This window comes from Urocitellus parryii, chromosome 1, assembly GCF_045843805.1.
Source record: "Urocitellus parryii isolate mUroPar1 chromosome 1, mUroPar1.hap1, whole genome shotgun sequence".
Classification (NCBI taxonomy): domain Eukaryota; kingdom Metazoa; phylum Chordata; class Mammalia; order Rodentia; family Sciuridae; genus Urocitellus; species Urocitellus parryii.
The window spans coordinates 51,686,358-51,704,873 of NC_135531.1; the positions used below are offsets into that span (position 1 = coordinate 51,686,358).

The following is an 18,516-nucleotide window of genomic DNA, read 5'->3' on the forward strand; positions in this document are numbered from 1 at the left end:
CCGTCGACGAAAACATCAGAAGCTGGCATAACACGTCCATTTTAACGGAAATGGGTTCTTTATTATTTAATCAGGACGGCTTCTGGGCGATTCATGAACCACTTATTGAATCACCGAGTTTAAGAAATCTGAAAAAAAATATTGGGAGTTGGTAAACACCATCTCCTGATTGATAAATTGCACCTAGTGTTTCAAAATGACATGACTTTGTATTCTACTGGCATTTAAAGGCCATAGAATTGTTTTCAGTTGAACATCGTGAATAGTGAAGTTCTACAAATCATAGAAAGCTCATTGTTAAATCCACCATCATCTTTGGCCTATACAATCACTAAATAGAAAAAGGTATGCATTTTGTTGGCTGGGCTGCAGTTACTAAACAATTCATCTTTCAAGATTTCTTTTTCTTGAGAAGAGAACCTAAAATAAAGTGCTATGAATCCTTTTGAGCCAACTATAATTCATAAATGTAATTTCAATCCTTGATCAAAATATCACTGGATTTTTAAAAATATCATGCATAGCTGTAAAAGCAATTACGTTCACTGCATTAATAAAAAGGAATAAAGAAACTCAAGAAAGTTACTACTATATCTTTGTGCTCCAGTGAATGGACCTTTTTACAGGCCCTTGTGTTTAAAAATCTTCTATTGGTTGGACAGATTATAATCAGATTTGTTTAGTTTATTATTAAAGAAGGTGGGGAAAACCAACTTTTCTCCAAGTTGCTACCCATTTTCTTTCACATCTATCTTTTATTGATGGTTTTAACTTTGTGAGCATTCCCATGAGGATGCACAAGAGAAATATTTTAATAAAATACAGGATAAATAAGCCCATTAGAATCCTGTCAACACTCATTGGGTTTATATGTACAAAATGCAAAGAAGCAATGAGGATTTAAGAATGCCTTATAGGTTAATTATTTTAATTAATTCAGTGGACCACTTTATACCATCTGGTAGTAATTCTACATCTCTCACCAAACCAGTGTTGATTTCTTAACTGTATTTTACCAGCAATTTATGGATTCTCTTTGGTAGTATCTTAACATTACAAACTAAATAAGATCTGGAAGGAGATCAAAACTGATTCATGTACGTATATATGTATTTTAATAAGGGAGAAGAACACACAAACTTATTACATGCTTAAGGCATGAAAGTATTAGACTCTGGTCCTTTTATTTAGAATACAGAAATGGTACTACATAATGAGTTGTGTAAAAGCCAATGGGATGGAAACAGTAGGAAGGAAAAAAGAAAATGGTCCCCTTGAAAACAAAAGAAGGGCCACCATAAAAAATACACAGGAATCCTGAGTGTATTACATAGTTTATCTTTCTGATGATAGAGATTAAGATTCTATTATAAAAAATGAGCCAAGTCAAAACAAAAATCCAGATCTGGCTTTATTTCTAGGGAAAGCTGACCTTCAGTAATGTTTAAAATTTAGGTAAATTGTATCATTAGAAAAGTATATAACTAGTGTTTTGTATTTAAAACTACCAAAAAAATGTCAAATTCTCTGTGGTCTATCTTTATAGTATTTCAGTTAGTTTGGACCAAGGAAAGTAAAGTACAGTGTTATAATTTCCTATTACAAGATTAAAAATTGTTGGAGTATAATACGGTTATTCAGAAGAACTGCCTTCTGAAATGAATTTCCAACTTCTTCAATTTTATTATTACCTTAATTAATTGTAAAGAGCCCATTTTAAACTATTCCTCTTTTTCTTTTTTCTTTTTTTTCAGTCCTGGGGCTTGAACTCAAGGCCTCTCTCATGCTAGGCAAGTGCTCTACCATACAGCTATACTTCCATCCTATCTTTTGATTTTTGAGTAAAGCACTGTGTTAGGTAATTTAAAAATCTCATATTTGAGGCCTTATAAAAATATGAAATGCAATTTTTCAGAATATATAATCTGGCTAGTAGTGGATACAAAGAAAATGTCTAGTGAGTACTTTTAACCTGTACAAACTATCTGAAATTTTACAATGCAATCATGGTAATATAAGCACATTTTAATATAAACAGTATTTTAAAACGCATTTCTGTTGTTTCTGCTTTATGTATGCCTCTTTTTTCACACAATATTTATTATCTCCTCCCCAAGAAAAAAATAGCATTAACCAGATATAGGCAATGGTAGAGCAATAAAGCACTGAAACCTTAATATTATTTAAAATAGTAATATTTATCATCTAATGATTGTTTATTGTTTTACACATATTATAGCATTATACATAATTATATATATATAACACCTAATGATATAAGCATTATGATTTAAACTCATTAAAAAAATTAGGACACTGAATATTAGAAAGTTTAAGTAACATGCCCAAGCTAACACAGGTAGAAAGTAAGACCTAAGTCTATCATTTCCTCAAATTGAATCTGGAAGCCCTGTGCAGGAAGATGTGAAAAACAATCTCTTTTCATAAACATCTCCTTTCTCTTCATATTTAGATAATCAGACTCTGGTAATATACATTGAAAGATCAGAGAAGAAGTTCCCAAACTGCAGAAGATGGGTTACTGAATAAATCATTTTCTCAAAGTGTTCATTTCCTGGCTTTGTTTGTTTTTTTGTTGTTGTTGTTTGTTACTATTAGATAGTTTGGCACTCCTACATGTTCAGTTTATTCACCAACATAATAAAATATAAAATCACTAAATTAAAGTTTGGTTTATTCTCTATTAAAAGTATATAAATGTAAATTCTTTCTGAAATTTTTTTCTTGCTTATTTAACAATTCTAATCGCTCATATTATTAATCCCATTTATATCCTTGTTCCTCTTCCTCTAGTTTATTCAGTAAGTTTTGTTTGCACATGAACTGAAAAATTTGCCACAATCTCATATTAAAGCATGTGGGTATCAGCCAGAAATATAACTGGGCCCTATAAAACAGACTCATTATGCAAAATTTGAAGCACTACATGTTAGGCTTCTACCAATGACTTACTTTTGGAGCAATTAATCATACTCTCCAGAGATTACTTACTCAAGAAAGCTGGTGATATAGTCTCGACTGCAGGCAGACCAGGAAAAAGGATTGGTATTTGCAGTAATGTGAGCTGCCATAAGTTTTGCTGCTTCATGACCTTTTGTCCCACAAGAATTTCCAATTCCATCATGGTTCATACCAAAACTGTTTTAATTAGGAAGAAACATAGGAAACATGAAAGAAAGAAATATGAACAAAACAAAACAACAACCCCCTATACCCCTTAATTTCCTTATCTGACCACTTATTAGCCTTATCAGTATATGCCATCTATCAAGATAGACCAGATCCTCTAAAGAAATGTAGGATTAATGTTAAAGAGACTAAGGAATAATTCAGTGATACAATGATATCTAATTCTCTTTATACTTATTATATTCTCACATTCTCTCATATGATACCATCACTTATTAAACAGAAAAAGGAATATACATAACCTCACTTTATAGAGGATAAAACTCAGATTTAGCAAGATAAATGACTTATTAAAGTCACACAGTAAGGCCTGAAATTGCTAATAGAACCTGTCTTTTAACATGCTAGTAGTGTTCATCCTACCTCACTATGATGAATCCACAGGGAATTATAAAAAGACGGCTATGATTCATTGAATTCTAGGTTTTAGAGCAAACACAAAAGTCCTTTTCCTTAACACTGATAAAGAAGAATTACATAAACATATAATTTGTCTATGTGAGTTTAGTGTGTTTTTAAATCATTTGAAAAACCTCGATACATTTTAGGGTTAGGGTTTTTATTTGCCCAGGCCTCCATTTTTCAAAGATTTTCTTTGTCATCTTTTCCTTATGTCTTATATCCATGCTTAATGCTATCAGTGTGATCTTGAAACACACTTCAATCATAAAAATAATTTTCTGAGTGGAATATATGCTCACTACATATGAAAACAGTTTAACTTTTTTCAAAAAAAGTATTTATTTTTTAGTTGTAGTTGAACACAATACCTTTTATTTTATTTATTTATTTTCATGTGGTGCTGAGGATAGAACCCAGGGCCTCACACATGCTAGGTGAGCACTCTACTGCTGAGCCACAACCCCAGCCCAAAGAGTTTAACCTTTTTTTAAAGTAAGTAGTAGATGAGATCATTAGTGAAAGCAAATATTAATAGTTATCATCTTGGCAGTGCAGACACACTGAAGGTGTGTAAGAAAAACTGAAAATATAGCATTGACCTGTGTTTTATACAGGTTACTGTTGTAACTACAGGGGAGTTAGTGAAGTCGGAAGAGAATGGAGCTGAGGAGAACAGTTGTAAGATAATTACCAATTGAGAAATGATGTTGGTCTGAACTAGGGCACTAGTTCAGACAAGTGGCATTAGATTTGAGACTTGTTCAGGAACAGAATGGGTTGTACTATGAAAACGTTAATTGATGACACATAATATATTCACAATGTGGGGCAGGGAGGATGACAACCCAACAATAAGCAAAGACATGTATGAGACTATCTAGTACCCTAAAGTAAAATACCCAATAATCTTTCAAGAACACTAATTAGTATTCTAGTTTAACAGCAACACACTGGAGTCAATCTCCTTCAAAGGTCTTCTAGGAATGTGAAGGTGAAGTTTAAAGTGGATTGAATTAAACTATATTCTTTCAAAACAATTTCTCTCAAAAACAATATTCTCTCAAAAAAGCACTCACCTACTACAGCTTCACATAGTGAGCTCAATAGTGTAAATATGCAAAAAAATTAATATTCCCTATTGCTCTCAAAGGTTGATGTTATGAATACTACTATGATTCTTTTTAAGTGGTGACAGTTTTAAATATACTATTTCTTTTTAGCAGCAGTCTTATACAAACCACGGTGCCATGTTAAGACAGGTGCAAGAAGGCATATAAAGATTTAAGATAATGCATTTAGAGATCCTCAACCTTCTTATGAGCTCTTCTAAAAACAAAAGTGAAGCTGCTACTTTCAAAATCATATTTCTTTCACCTTACAAAATAACAGCATATCTTTTTATCATCCGTAACATTACAATAGGGCATTGCCTTTTATAAAAACCTGAGTGCCAAGAAAAGAAAGCACTGGACACATTTGGTATCAGTTTTAGGAAAAAAGTGTGAATTGTAGTAATTGGCTTTCATTAAACCATATCAATTAGTTTCAAATTCTTTACATTTATCAACTTAGCAGGAGGATATAATCAAATTAATAGTTGAAACGTTGTTAACACTACTTTTTGATGATGGATTACTATGGTTATATTTTGACAAATAATTTAAAAGGAGTTCAAAGAGTTGAGCAATGTTTTTGTAATAAATTCCTTTTAAATCTGTCCACTTAACTATGTGAATGAGTTTTCTCAGCATTCATATTTATAGAAACAAATATAAGAATTGAATTGATGATAAAATTCTGCTTCATTATGGCAACACAGAGATATATGCAGTAATTTTTAAAAATCATCTAAAGATACATCTTCTAATAAATACTTCCATAATTAATCAAAGTGTATAGTATATTCTTTCAATCACTAAAAATTATGTATGATGAATAGTCAATGTTGGGAAAAGTATAACGGCAGCCGCACCCCAGAAAAAAAAAAACCCAACATGGAGCCTAAGGACCTTCTCTTCCTACTTTGCCCTTTTTCCACTGGCGCTAAAAGTTCCCGAGGGTGTGAACTCTCCTGACAGCGCCAATATTTCAAATCTCGCTGGCAGGGAACCTTAGCCCCAATAAGAACTAATTCCGTGGGCTCCGGAACTGATATCTGGAAGAACTTGCCAATAAATGGGTGGCCCGCCATTTATCTAAGCTCTGCCATCTCTCCTTAGATCTATAGAAGCACACAGCCTTTTGCAATAAAGTGGAACTCTCCCAGACGAATTGTCTTGTGTGGAGGCTTCTTTCAGTCAGCCCAGAAGAAAATTTTTATTTTCTTTATGATCACAGGAAAATTTTTAATGTAATTTTAATTTATATGTTTTATTGTAGAAATTCATAGTTCAAAAATTCTTCCAGTATAAAAGATCTATTAAATATACTATGGTACATTAGAATATCCACTAAAACAAAATTCTAGAAAGGAATAGGCATATTGCATTAAAAAGGGGGGGGGAGTGTGTTTTTTTTTTTTTAATGGGTTCTCATAATAATTCCCAGTGGCCTCAAACTCCTGGGCTCAAGCAATTCTTCTACCTCAAGTAGTTAGAACTGCAAGAGTGTGCCACTGTGCCCAGCTAATTTGACTATAGAAGAACCTGCTTGTGTACTTTTTAAATGCATAATGGTAGTTACTAATTACTATGGCATTTAGATTAAACTGGATATATTTTTTAATTTTTAAATTTATTTTAGTTGGATAACAAGTTATTTCTGAGGTTCAGAACTGCATACTATAAATAATTTATAAATCCTCTATGCAATGCTCTTAATCCTTTAACCTAGGTCTTTAAAATAAAAAAAAAGCACTCATCCATCTCTTGACAGTATTTCTACATGCCATAAAGCCTTTCCTATTTAATTAAACTGAATATATTTAAAAGGACTATACTAATTTTATTTTTAAATATCAAAAGTTGAAATACTTTAGAAGTTCTCACTTTGCAATAATTTAAATATAGAAGAAAAAATTTTAGACATCCACCAAAGCTACACATTATGGCACATGGTCTTTTAAAAATTCCTTCATGGTATATATGCAAAATGATTTTAAAACTAATGAATTCAAGTAACCAAAGCCCCAAATCCTTAGTTCTAGTTCTATTAATGGTCTTTATAGTTTATGTGTCAGTTGCAGATAGTTGTCTTAGGGATTTATGTTTCAGCTGTATAAAAGATTATATATTTTGTAGTCTGTATGTCAAACATAAGAAATTCTGGAAATGATTTGCCAGTGTTGAACAGTTCACTTATCATCACACAAGGTGAATGGAAGTTTATAATTGCAATTTGTGAGATCATCTCAACACACACACATACATACACACACACAAACACACAAACACAGTAATTGAAAAAAAATTCATTTTCATTTATTTTAAAAAGTTCCCTCCTGAGAAAATTCTATAACTGAAGAGTTTGGCAAAAGAAATAAAACTCATTAGTGATTGGAGACAATAAGAGAAAATGTCACTTGAAAACTATCACATTGGGAAAAATTAGCATGTTATCTAAGATTAAGTGTTGGCACTGGTGTAGAGAAACAGGGATCTTGGTGCATAACCACTGTATTGGGAACAGAGAAGCTCTTCTGGAGAGCAAGCCAGCAGTACTTAGTCAAATAGGCAGAAGTATTAAGATTCAGCAATCTAATTTTTTGATACATATCTCAGAAATATTCGCAAAAGGAATATTTTGAGAATGTTTATGACAGAATTATTTATGACCACAAGGGGTTGTAAATAACTTATGTCTGTCCCTAGTGAATGGGTAAGTAAACTTTAGCAGATGTATATTACAGAATACTCAGCTAAAGTTAGAAAAAACAAACAAGATAGATCTTACACATAAATATGGGTGGATGTGAAAAAATTAAGAAAAGAACAAGGTCTTAAGAACTATACTATATAGTTAAACAAAAATTACATACATGCTTTTGAATAACAAGGGCTGAGAAATTATTCCAGATTGAAGACTAAAGAGATACAACTAAATACAATGTGTTATGGTTTGGATATGAAGTGTCCCCTAAAGTTCCTGTGAATGAATGAATGTTCAGAGGTGAGATTATGAGATTTGTAACCCAATTAGCCCATCCTAGTTTGAATGGACTAAGTAGTAATTGTGTGCAGATGTGGTGTGATTGAAGAGGTAAGTCCCTGGGGGCATATCCTAAAAGGATGTACCTTCTGTGTAACCCCTTCCCCATTCCTCCTCCTTCCTGATTCCACCATGAGCTGAGCAACTTTACTCTGCTGGGCCCTTCCACTATGATGTGCTGCCTCACCTTAGGCTCAGAGCAGTGAGGTTAGCCATCTAGCAACTGAGACCTCTGAAATTGTGAGCCCCAAATAAACTTATTATTGTTGGGTATTTTGGTCACAATGACCCAAAATCTGACTAAACACAGTGAAAACTGGATTAGGGAGAAAAAAATGCTATCAAGAATGCAGATGGGACAATTGATGAACTTTGATAACAGTGGTATATCAATGACAAATTTTCTAATTTGATAATTGTACCGTAATATAAGAGAATATTCTTCTCCTTAAGATACACATGTTGAAATATTTAGGGATAAGAAACATTAAGTTGTACAACTTACTTTCAAAGAGTTCAGAAAAAGTACATGTGTTCATTTACAGAAAAAGAAAGCAAAAGCAAATGTTGCAAGAAATTAACAATTTTTTAATGGGGTGAAGGATACATGGGAAATCTTTCTTTAATCACAACTTTTCTGTAAGTTTGAAATAATTTCAAATTTAAACAGTTCAAAAGTAAACACATATACATAAAACAACCCATAATATTTTACAATTCTAATATATGTATCAAATTCTTTAGAGAGGAGGGGAGAAATGTGGATGTGGAGATACACATACATACACACACACACACACACACACACACACACACACACGGTTATTAAACAAGTAGGGTCCTTGCTGAGACTGAGACAATGTTCCTATGGCATGACCTAAGGACGGATGGATGGATGGATGGATGGATAGACAAAACTAGCTCAAACTCTCAGCTTTTGAGTTTCAAAAAAATTCTAATTAAAAAAGAGCAGAAGAAAAATAAGAATAAAAGAGAGTTTGGCAAACTGAGGACAACCCCAGTGGGTGAAGAGTGGTGATGGGAACATCTTTATGGTTGGTTTTATGTGGTGAATAAAATATTTCTCATTAAATAAAGCTAATGATTTACATAAAGCTAGTTATTCTCATTTGTGGAAGATTTCAGGAACACACACATGAGCGCGTGCACACACACACACACACACACACACGAAAGATTGGAAGAGACAGTATTTTTTGGGTGATTCTCCATATCTTCCTAGCTGTGTCAAGAGCACACAACCCTAATCACTTGCTCTTTTCTCAGGTCACATTTCAAGGTAACTTTGAGAAATGAGGTAACATGTCTCCTTTGACAAAGAACAGGTCAACTTACTATTTGCTAGAGAAATGGCAGATTTCTCAAGCTCAATGTTTCTAAGTTGTGATGCAAATTCTCTGCATGTATATCATTTATATGGGTCATATTGTGTTGCCTTTGTAGAATAAGGGGCCAATGAGAACCAGTGTAATATGCTGATGGCTATGTTTCTTGCTGTGCTGTGAGAAATAAAATTCTTTTTCTCTGACAGGAATATCCTGTCTTTTGCCTCACTCCATGCAATATTAATAGGCAACTCATCAGATTATATGTGGAGTGAAATCAAATCTCAAATCCAGTCTCTCTTCTCTCTCTCTCTCTCTCTCTCTCTCTCTCACACACACACACACACACACACACACACACACACACACACACACGCATGCACTCACCTGCACACACACACACACAAACACATGGGGGGGGGCAGGGAGGAAGAGAGAAAAAATTTGTAGTTGATTAAGGTAACTAATCAATCATCATGGAAAGCTAAGTTCCTGAAAGCAAAGTTCCCCAAATTAATCTTAATTTTTTATAAAATGAAGCTCAAATTATCAACAATATTTACTAAAACAAAGTAGGCTTTTTGTTTTGCTTTCTTCCCAGGCAATAAATTGTATGTAGAAAACTTTTGACAAAATCTCTGGGTGGGTTCAAGCAGATTTAAGTAAAAGACCAGAAATTCTTTCTCATATCTTGGTATTTCTCTTCATATCTCAGAAATTGAAGGGATATTTTATTATTTCTAAATTTTTGAATAAAAACTTTCCCCACTTTTCCCCCCAAATCCATAAGATTTATAAGAAAAAGAAGCACAAACTCTATTTTTAATGAGAAGTTAGAAAACTTCTAAAACTATAAGCAGCAATACCCAAATGAATATTGTTATGGTCTGGATGTGAGGTGCTCCCCAAAAGCTCACATGTGAGATACTGCAAGAAGGTTCAGAGGAGAAATGATTGAGTTGTGAGAGTCTTAACCCAACCAGTGAATTAATCCCCTGATAGAGACTAACTGAGTGGTAACTGAAGTGGTAGGGTGTGACTAGAGGAGGTGGTAATTGGGAGCATGGCTTTGGGGTATATATTTGTATCTGGCAAGTGACGGTCTCTCTCTCTCTTTCTTTCTTTCTTTCTTTCTTTTTCTTTCTTTCTTTCTTTCTTTCTTTCTTTCTTTCTTTCTTTCTTTCTTTCTTTCTTTCTTTCTTCCTTTCTTCCTTTCTTCCTTTCTTCCTTTCTTCCTTTCTTCCTTTCTTCCTTTCTTCCCTTTCTTCCCTTTCTTCCCTTTCTTCCCTTTCTTCCCTTTCTTCCCTTCCTTCCCTTCCTTCCCTTCCTTTCTTTCTTTTCTTTCTTTTCTTTCTTTTCTTTCTTTTCTTTCTTTCTTTCTCTCTCCCTCTCTCTCTCTCTCTCTCTCTCTCTCTCTCTCTCCCCCCCCCACCTGCTTCCTGATCATCATGTGAGCTGCTTCCTTCTGCCATACTTTTCAACTGTGATATTCTGCCTCCCTGGAACCCTGAGGAATGGAGCCAGCCTTCTGTGAATTGAGACCTCTGAAACCATGAGCTCTTAAATAAACTTTTCCTCCTGTACAATTGTGCTGGTTAGATCTTCTAGTTGCACCAGTGAAAAAGATTAGTAAAACATATATGGAAAGCTGGCCAAGTACAACAGTCTCATGAAATATTTTATATCCTACACATACTTAAGAGAGAATAAAACATCTATATTTTAAATATTATACAGTAAACATGTATGCAATTTCTGTCAAATTTTAAAAATAAAATATTTCAGGGCTGGAGCTGGAGCTCAGTGGTAGAGTGCTTGCCTAGCATGCATGAGGCACTGGGTTCTATCCTCAGCACCACATAAAAATAAACAAATAAAATAAAGGTATTCTGTCCATATACAACTACAAAAAAAATTTTAAAAAAATTTCAAAATGATAAATCATAGTCTCTCATGTTGACCTTTGCAATCATATTCCTTTTCTTTTCCTGAGATTCAATACTCTTACTTTTATGCTTATCAACTAGAATTTGAAATTTATAGAAGTTGAATCAAACTGTAGGCATTCTTTTATACTTTTTTCTTTCATTCAACAATTTGTTACTAAGCTGTCCAGCTACATATCATTCACTTTCACTGTCAGATAGAATTCCATTGTAAATATACCATTTATTTATCTATTTTTTAAAATGAGGATTTGGAATGACTCCTGGTATGGAGCTACTATAAACAATTCTGCCAACTACTTTTTTTGTTTTGTTTTGGTATCAGGGGTTGGACCCCAAGGTTTTCAACCACTGAGCCACATGCCCAGACCTTTTTTTATACTTTTTAAAATTTTGAGACAAGGTCTTGCTAAGTTACTTGGGGCCTTGCTAAATTGCTGAGGCTGACTTTGAACCCACAATCCTCCTGCATCAACTTCCTGAGCTACTAGGATTACAGGCAAGTGCCACTGCACCCAGATTATTATATCTCCTGGTAGTACATGTAAGATATCTCCAGAACAACTTCTTAGTTTGGTCCAGGGACCCTTTACACTTTTAAAAATATTGAAGACTCCAGAAATCTTTTGTTTATGAGGTTTTAGCTAGTTATTCTATCATATTAAACATTAGCACATACTTTAAAATACTTAATTAATTTAAAATAATAATCCCAATGTTATATAAATTATCATTTAAATTAAAAATATCTAGCTTTTTCAAAGTAAAAATAATCCAGAAAGACAAGTAGCATTATTTTATTATATGTTTGCTAATCTCTTTAGTATTTGATTCCAAGACATCTAGATACTCATGCCTGCTTCTTTATTCAATATCTATTGTATTTTGTTCTGGATTAAGTATATGATGAAAATCTGGTCTCATAGTTATCTTTAGTTGGAAAAGGAGAAGTATTTTCATAACATTTTCAGATAACTGTAGATTTTTTGATACTATAATAATACTTGGCAACTAATATTTTTTAAAGGTTACTTGCAATCAATCAAAAATCAATAATTTTTTATATTATTTCACTAATATCACCAATATTGAGAAATCTTTTTAAAAAGATTTTAGTTATAGATGGACACACACTATCTTTGTTTATTAATTTATTTTTTATGTCATGCTGAGGATAAAACCAGTGCCTCACTCATGCTAGGCAAGCACTCTGCCACTGAGCTACATCCTCAGCCACTAGAGAAATTTTTAAGAATTAGGAAGCTGTCAAGTCCACAGTGTCAGAAAAAGTTTACCTAAATTCTAATTTTTGCTCAGAAGTTCAAGTTTTATCTTTGGCAACAAATAGTGCTAATTGTTTTTCTTGATAACAGTTTCATTCATTCATTTTCAAATAAATTTTCTGCCAACTATCCATGGTTTCAAAGTTGTTCTTTCAAATAAAAATTCTGTTCCAGGAAAAAAGCAGGTAACTCATCTCAAACTATTAATTACCCAAGTGCTTTTTCTTGTGACAGCTAACAGACTTAGGTATAGAGCAAAAAGTGCTTTATATACTTACCATTTACTTTAACACAAGCATTCAAAATGCTTGCATTGAAGATTGTGACTTAACAAAATTAAAATTTTTGCTGTATCCTCAAGGATTTTCTTAAGTGAAACTAGCATGGTTTTACTGTGAGCATATGGTAGCAGCAAATACAATGACAACTAGGATGACTGCACTAATTCATTAAGGTGCCAGTGTTTATATCCTCCATTGCTTTTGCACAACTAGTATGAACATCAACATAGGCTTTTTAAAAGGCACATTAAATCTTAATCTCATGAAAAGAGTTCTGATCTGAAAGTCCCTTATAGATCCCAAGATTCACAACTTAAGAACCACTATTCTAGAATATATATGGAAAATAAATTGTTGGATCACAAGTTATATAAAATTTCAACTTTACTAGATGAAACCAAAGTTTTCAAAAATGATAGCACAGATTTACATGCTCATAGGTAGTAGATAAAAACTCTGGTTTCAGCACCTCTTCACCAATATTTATTGTATAGTCAGATTTCTTAATTTATGCCAGTCATGGAGAATAGAATTTGCACTCCCCCAAAATTAGTTACAATGACTATCTTTTGTACATGCTCATTCATCATTTGGATGTTTTGGATTCTTCTTTCATAAAGTGCGTAACTACTGTGTGTGTGTGTGTGTGTGTGTGTGTGTGTGTGTATTTTACTGGGGACTAACCAAGATGGAACCAAGTGGTAAGTAAGCATTCATTCTACCACTGAGCTATAGTACCAGCTGTATTTTTTATTTTATTTTGAGACAGAATCTTATTGAGTTGCAAGACTGGTCTTTAATTTGCAATACTCCTGCCTCAGTCTCTGAAGAGCTGAGCTTACAGGCATGTGTCACATATCTTGCTTAAGTACTTTGTATATTTTGTATTGGGTTGTTTGTTAATTTGTAGTTTTTTATGTAGTCTTGAAGCAGGACTATGTTAGTTAATTATGTTGCACATATCTTTTCCTACACTGTCCTTTTTCTTTTATAGTCTTTTGATAACACTGAATTGTAATTTCAGTAAATTCTTAAATTGTAATTAATCATAAATATCAGGTTCTTTGTTTTGTTTAATTTTTTAAGCCCTTCTTTATCTTAAGATCATGGGAATTTAGTTCTATATTTTTCTTCCGAAACCTTTAGTAATTTGATTTCCACATTTAGGGATTGCTGGATCCTGCGGTAAAAGTATGCTTAGTTTTATAAGCAACTGCCAAACTGTCTTTCAAAGTTACTGTTAACAATAAATTTTTAAGCCTGTGTGTAGCTTGACAATGAATTCCATTTTACCTAGTACAAATTAGAAAGTATGTTTTGTATTTTGCTTTATTTTCAAGACCAAGCATACAGTCAGAGTTTAATAACTGGTGATTGTTAAACCAATTATCTAATAGCCTCTAAGTAGACATAAAGGCATAGTGAAATGGATTAAAAAAATCTGTCAACTGAGATTTAATTTGGATAAATTGAGGAGACACACATGTTTAAAATGCAGGACTAATAAATATTCTCTTGTAAAACATGGGATCTAAAGAATCTGAAGTGAGTTCCGTATTCACCATGATGTACTTCGCCTTTTTCTGCCTCCCTTGTTCATGCAGTTATCACACTAGAATTATATAATTCACTTAGACAATAATGCACCATTCTGCTCATTGTTAAGGAGAATTTAGAGATCAAGGGCTACTAGGTTTATTGAGAAGCATTAAAATATAGCATATTATTTGTCCAGCTGTATTCTATCTTTTGAGTTAATGTAAGGACTGGTGCTCTGGTTCTATTTCTCCTAGAAAAAAAACAAAACAAAACACTACCTTATACTCAGTAACTAAATTCCCTGTTTATTGCTCTTCCTCTTGAGATTCAAGAAGCAGGTCAGTACTATACTTCTTTTGGAAAAGTGATTTCATTTGGTCTTGGGGACTGTATCAAAGTCCTGGGTAGTAACCCCACTTCACTGTATTCCACCTTCTGGGACATAACACTTAAAGCTATTCACAGGACTTCCATGATAATGACAATGTCCTGAGTGAATCTTGATCTAAAATCTGATGCCAAAATAAACTAGTAAAGTTCTCACAATGTAAATTGGATACAATGTGCTTAATTAATTCATTAATATAATTTGCTTTAAATAAATCCCCTATTGGTTATATAGCAGAAACTATTGAGAAGTAGACTAATTTCAGAAGAAAACTTATTATGTTTGTAGCATGGTATAAACATAGAACTCTTTTATTCAAGTTATTTTATCAAGTTGTTATTCTATCCATGGTTTTGTAGGCATTTACTAAGAACCATTGATTCTTATGCATTGTGCACAAGTTAAAAACACAAGATCAAAACCAAAGGAATAGAGAAGACAGTGGCTTCAAAGTGTGGCTTAAAAGGGAAAAGATGATGCAATTAGATTTGTTTTGTTCAGTTTGATAAAAATATGTATTTTTCTGTAAGAAATTATGAGGTTTGAAACTGGTGGCTAGTATATTTTTTTCATATGCAAAGCAAAATTCTCAAACAGTGTTTTAAGTAACATAGAATCTTAAGGATTGCAACTATATCATTAGAAAACGTATAAAAGGATTCTTCATTTACCCTGATCTCATCATCTACCCCAATTAGCAGTATTTGTCTCCTCTGAATGCATGACCCTCCCCAACAGATTTGGTTCTGAAGTTTGGTTACCTGGCCTTATAATTTTGTTTTGTTTTGACACATGAGTGAGAGTGAGCTTGAAGAAATATTTTTGAAATAATTGATCAAGAGTTTGAAGAAAGGAATAGAGAAAAATGAAAGAGGGGGGGGGGCAGGCAGACACATGTTTCCAGGCTAGAATCTGTTTTCATCATCACTGTATCCAAAATGCACTATATTCATCTCAGTAAATCTCTGGAATTTACTTAGTAAATCTCTGGAATTGGGTACTCAGTAAATCTTTAGATTAAAAAAAAAACTGTACATTTAGAGATTTTGAGAAGTATCATATGTATATATCCTCCTTGATGGTGAACAATGTAATAAAATATACAATAGCATATAATGAGTAATAAAAGGGGAAAAAAGGAGAGTTTGGATCAAAATAAATGGCATCATCAATCAAAGACAAAGGGGTAGCTGTCTATTAGAGAGATTTATTCATTAAATTAAGTTTCTATAACTCACTTAAAATCTGTCACATACATCAATCTATTGATACATACTTTACTCAAATAGTTTATATATAAATTAGATAAATTTACTTGAAAATGATATTTTCCTTTGAATCCATATTTAACACAAAAATTTCCTTAGCTATGGTAAGCATTTATAAAAGAGTTTATTATCTATTTTTATTTTTTAAGATATATAAGTTCATTTGTGATTTATGTTTTATCTCATTTCATTATACATATAAACACTTAGCATTGCGAATGTAATATAATGCATTCTCTAACACAAAGTAATAGCTTACTCTTGAGTTTGGTATATAGTTCTCAATTGGTTTAGGAGAGTAGATTTTTAGGAATGAAAAGGTTATCTGTAGCCTACTGAGAATAAATTTACTATTCATTTCATTTATAGATTCTTGTTAAAACACAAATGAAGATAGTCATATTGCTAATATATCAACAACATTGCATTTGTTAAGACAATAATGATACTTCTAACTGCCAAGCATTCTGTTAAAGAATCACTAGAGTACAGAGAACACGTACTTTTTCTGCTACAAAAGGAAAGATTAAATAGATATGGCCTGTTTTTATAGAGATCTAACACATATACAATTTCAAGATTATAGAACAGTTTCCTAATATAATTTTTCTTAAATAACTTTTGTAAATGAAAAAAATATTGTCTAAATTGTGACAAGTATCAGATCTGAAAGTTAGACCTTCCCATTGTGGCAGGAAAACACAAAAGAATAAAGAGATATTGTTTAGAATTAGTTTTCATTGGTAACCTGTCCTTATTCATAATGATCTTGGCTATAAATCACTTGTTATAATAAAGCAAACACAGAATTTTAGGGACATATTTAGAGCCTTCTATATTCACATCTGGCAAACATGTTTAGATTTAGTAGTTACTCAAGATAATTATTACAGTTTGCTCATATGTTTTCTAAAACAGAGTTTGGAGTTCAATTCTACTTTTGTACTTTAAATATAATTTACTAAAACAAGTGAACTCACAATACTGAACTTACGTAAGAAGATATTTAAGGAGGGTTGTTCCCAGCAGAATCTGATACCTAAGCTCTTTCTTTATCTGTACAAAACAGTGTTCACATGTAGTATAAGCACTTGTGAGTTGAAAGTTAGATTTCCAAAAGCCAAATCGCTATAATATATTTACATTTCTTCTACCACTACTTTACAGTTTTTCTTCTATCTAAATATAAAAATTCTAAAGACCATAGGAAACAGGTTATTAGAAATATACTAAGATGTTAGGTGGTTTATACATGTGGGTGTATGTAACACTCATTGCCAAGACAAGGAAGGTTAGCTGTGAAAGGAATTGTTTGCCATTATAATCTTCCTTTAGTACTTTGGAGAAAATGTTGCTAATTGGGTTCAAGGCAGCTAAAATTCTTAGTCAATTAGGTTAATGGTGTCTGCCTACATATTCATCTGCTTTTTCAATAAAATAAAGGCAATGCCTTATCAAAGATCCTAAAGTTGACAGTAATAAAATTCTGCTTTAAGGAATCTATTATTTCTGTAACACACACATTCATGTCTATACACACATTTTATTCTGAAATCTCAGACACTAAATGCAGACTGGTCTTATCTATTTTTTCATCATTAATGCATATCATGGTTAAGTCTTAATTATTGAAATAATTTAGTTGTTAGACTTTATTATAATAATTTTTCTACAGTTTGTCCTTATATTACTATTATTACTTTAGCTTCTGGGGGACATATCTATATATGTGAATGTTTATCTATGAAAATGTGTATGTATATTGTATACATAATGTTATATATTATATATATATATGTGTGTATATATGTGTGTGTGTATATATATACATATATATAATAAAGATATATTTATATGTATGTGTGGAGAAAGAGAGAGAGAAAGCATGCACACATAATTTTGGTCTCTTATTGGTCCTAACCTAACCAAAATTTAATATTTATTAAAAGATAACAAGGCACTATTTTAATAACATGTACCGATTTTAGAACGTTTTAAAAATTCAAGTGAGAGAAATAACAAAATAATATTATCAGGAATGGTTTTAATAGTTTGGATTTAAAAAAATAGCATGGTATAGCTTTGAAGCTTAATTGACTGAGAGAGCAAAATATTTCAATCATGCTACATTAACTGAAAATGTATCCATACCACAGAAAAAGTAAATTTACTTTCTTCTCCCAAATGGTATAAGGCTTTAAAGGAACCACAAAATTCATTATTCATTTTAAAGTTTACAATAAAAACATTCACCATTTAGAGCTGGGAGTGGTGGCTCCAAGCTAGTTGAGAGGCTGAGGCAGGAGGATCATCTGAATCTAGGAGTTCAAAGCAACTTGGACAACATAGCAACATAGCTAGACCATGTCTCAAAAAAAATACCAATTATTCTTTCATTAACAATTATTGACAGAATGTCTACTACCTCACTTTAAAACACTATTTATCTCAGCTTCTATTACCTAATACTTCATGTGGCATGATGAAATATATTGAAATATATTTAAAAAAGATAAACTACCATCAGAACCAGACTAGACATGGCACAGATTTTAGAATTAGCAGACAGGGAATTTAAAATAATTATGATTAATATCCTAAGAGCTATAATGGAAAAGACAGATTACCTGTTAGAAAATACAGTAATATTAAGAGGTGGAAACTCTGAAAAAGAATCAAAAGGAAGTGCTAGATTTTAGAAACACCA

General features: G+C 32.3%; 1 protein-coding gene across 1 annotated transcript in view; it reads right to left on the reverse strand.

The window, feature by feature from the left end:
- The window catches only part of Adamts6 (ADAM metallopeptidase with thrombospondin type 1 motif 6), a 275,254-nt gene that overhangs the window by 126,016 nt on the left and 130,722 nt on the right, over positions 1-18,516 (reverse strand). The window contains exon 9 of the mRNA XM_077795865.1: positions 3,013-3,159. Coding sequence (XP_077651991.1) covers positions 3,013-3,159 — 147 coding nt within the window. The remainder of the gene's footprint in view (positions 1-3,012; positions 3,160-18,516) is intronic.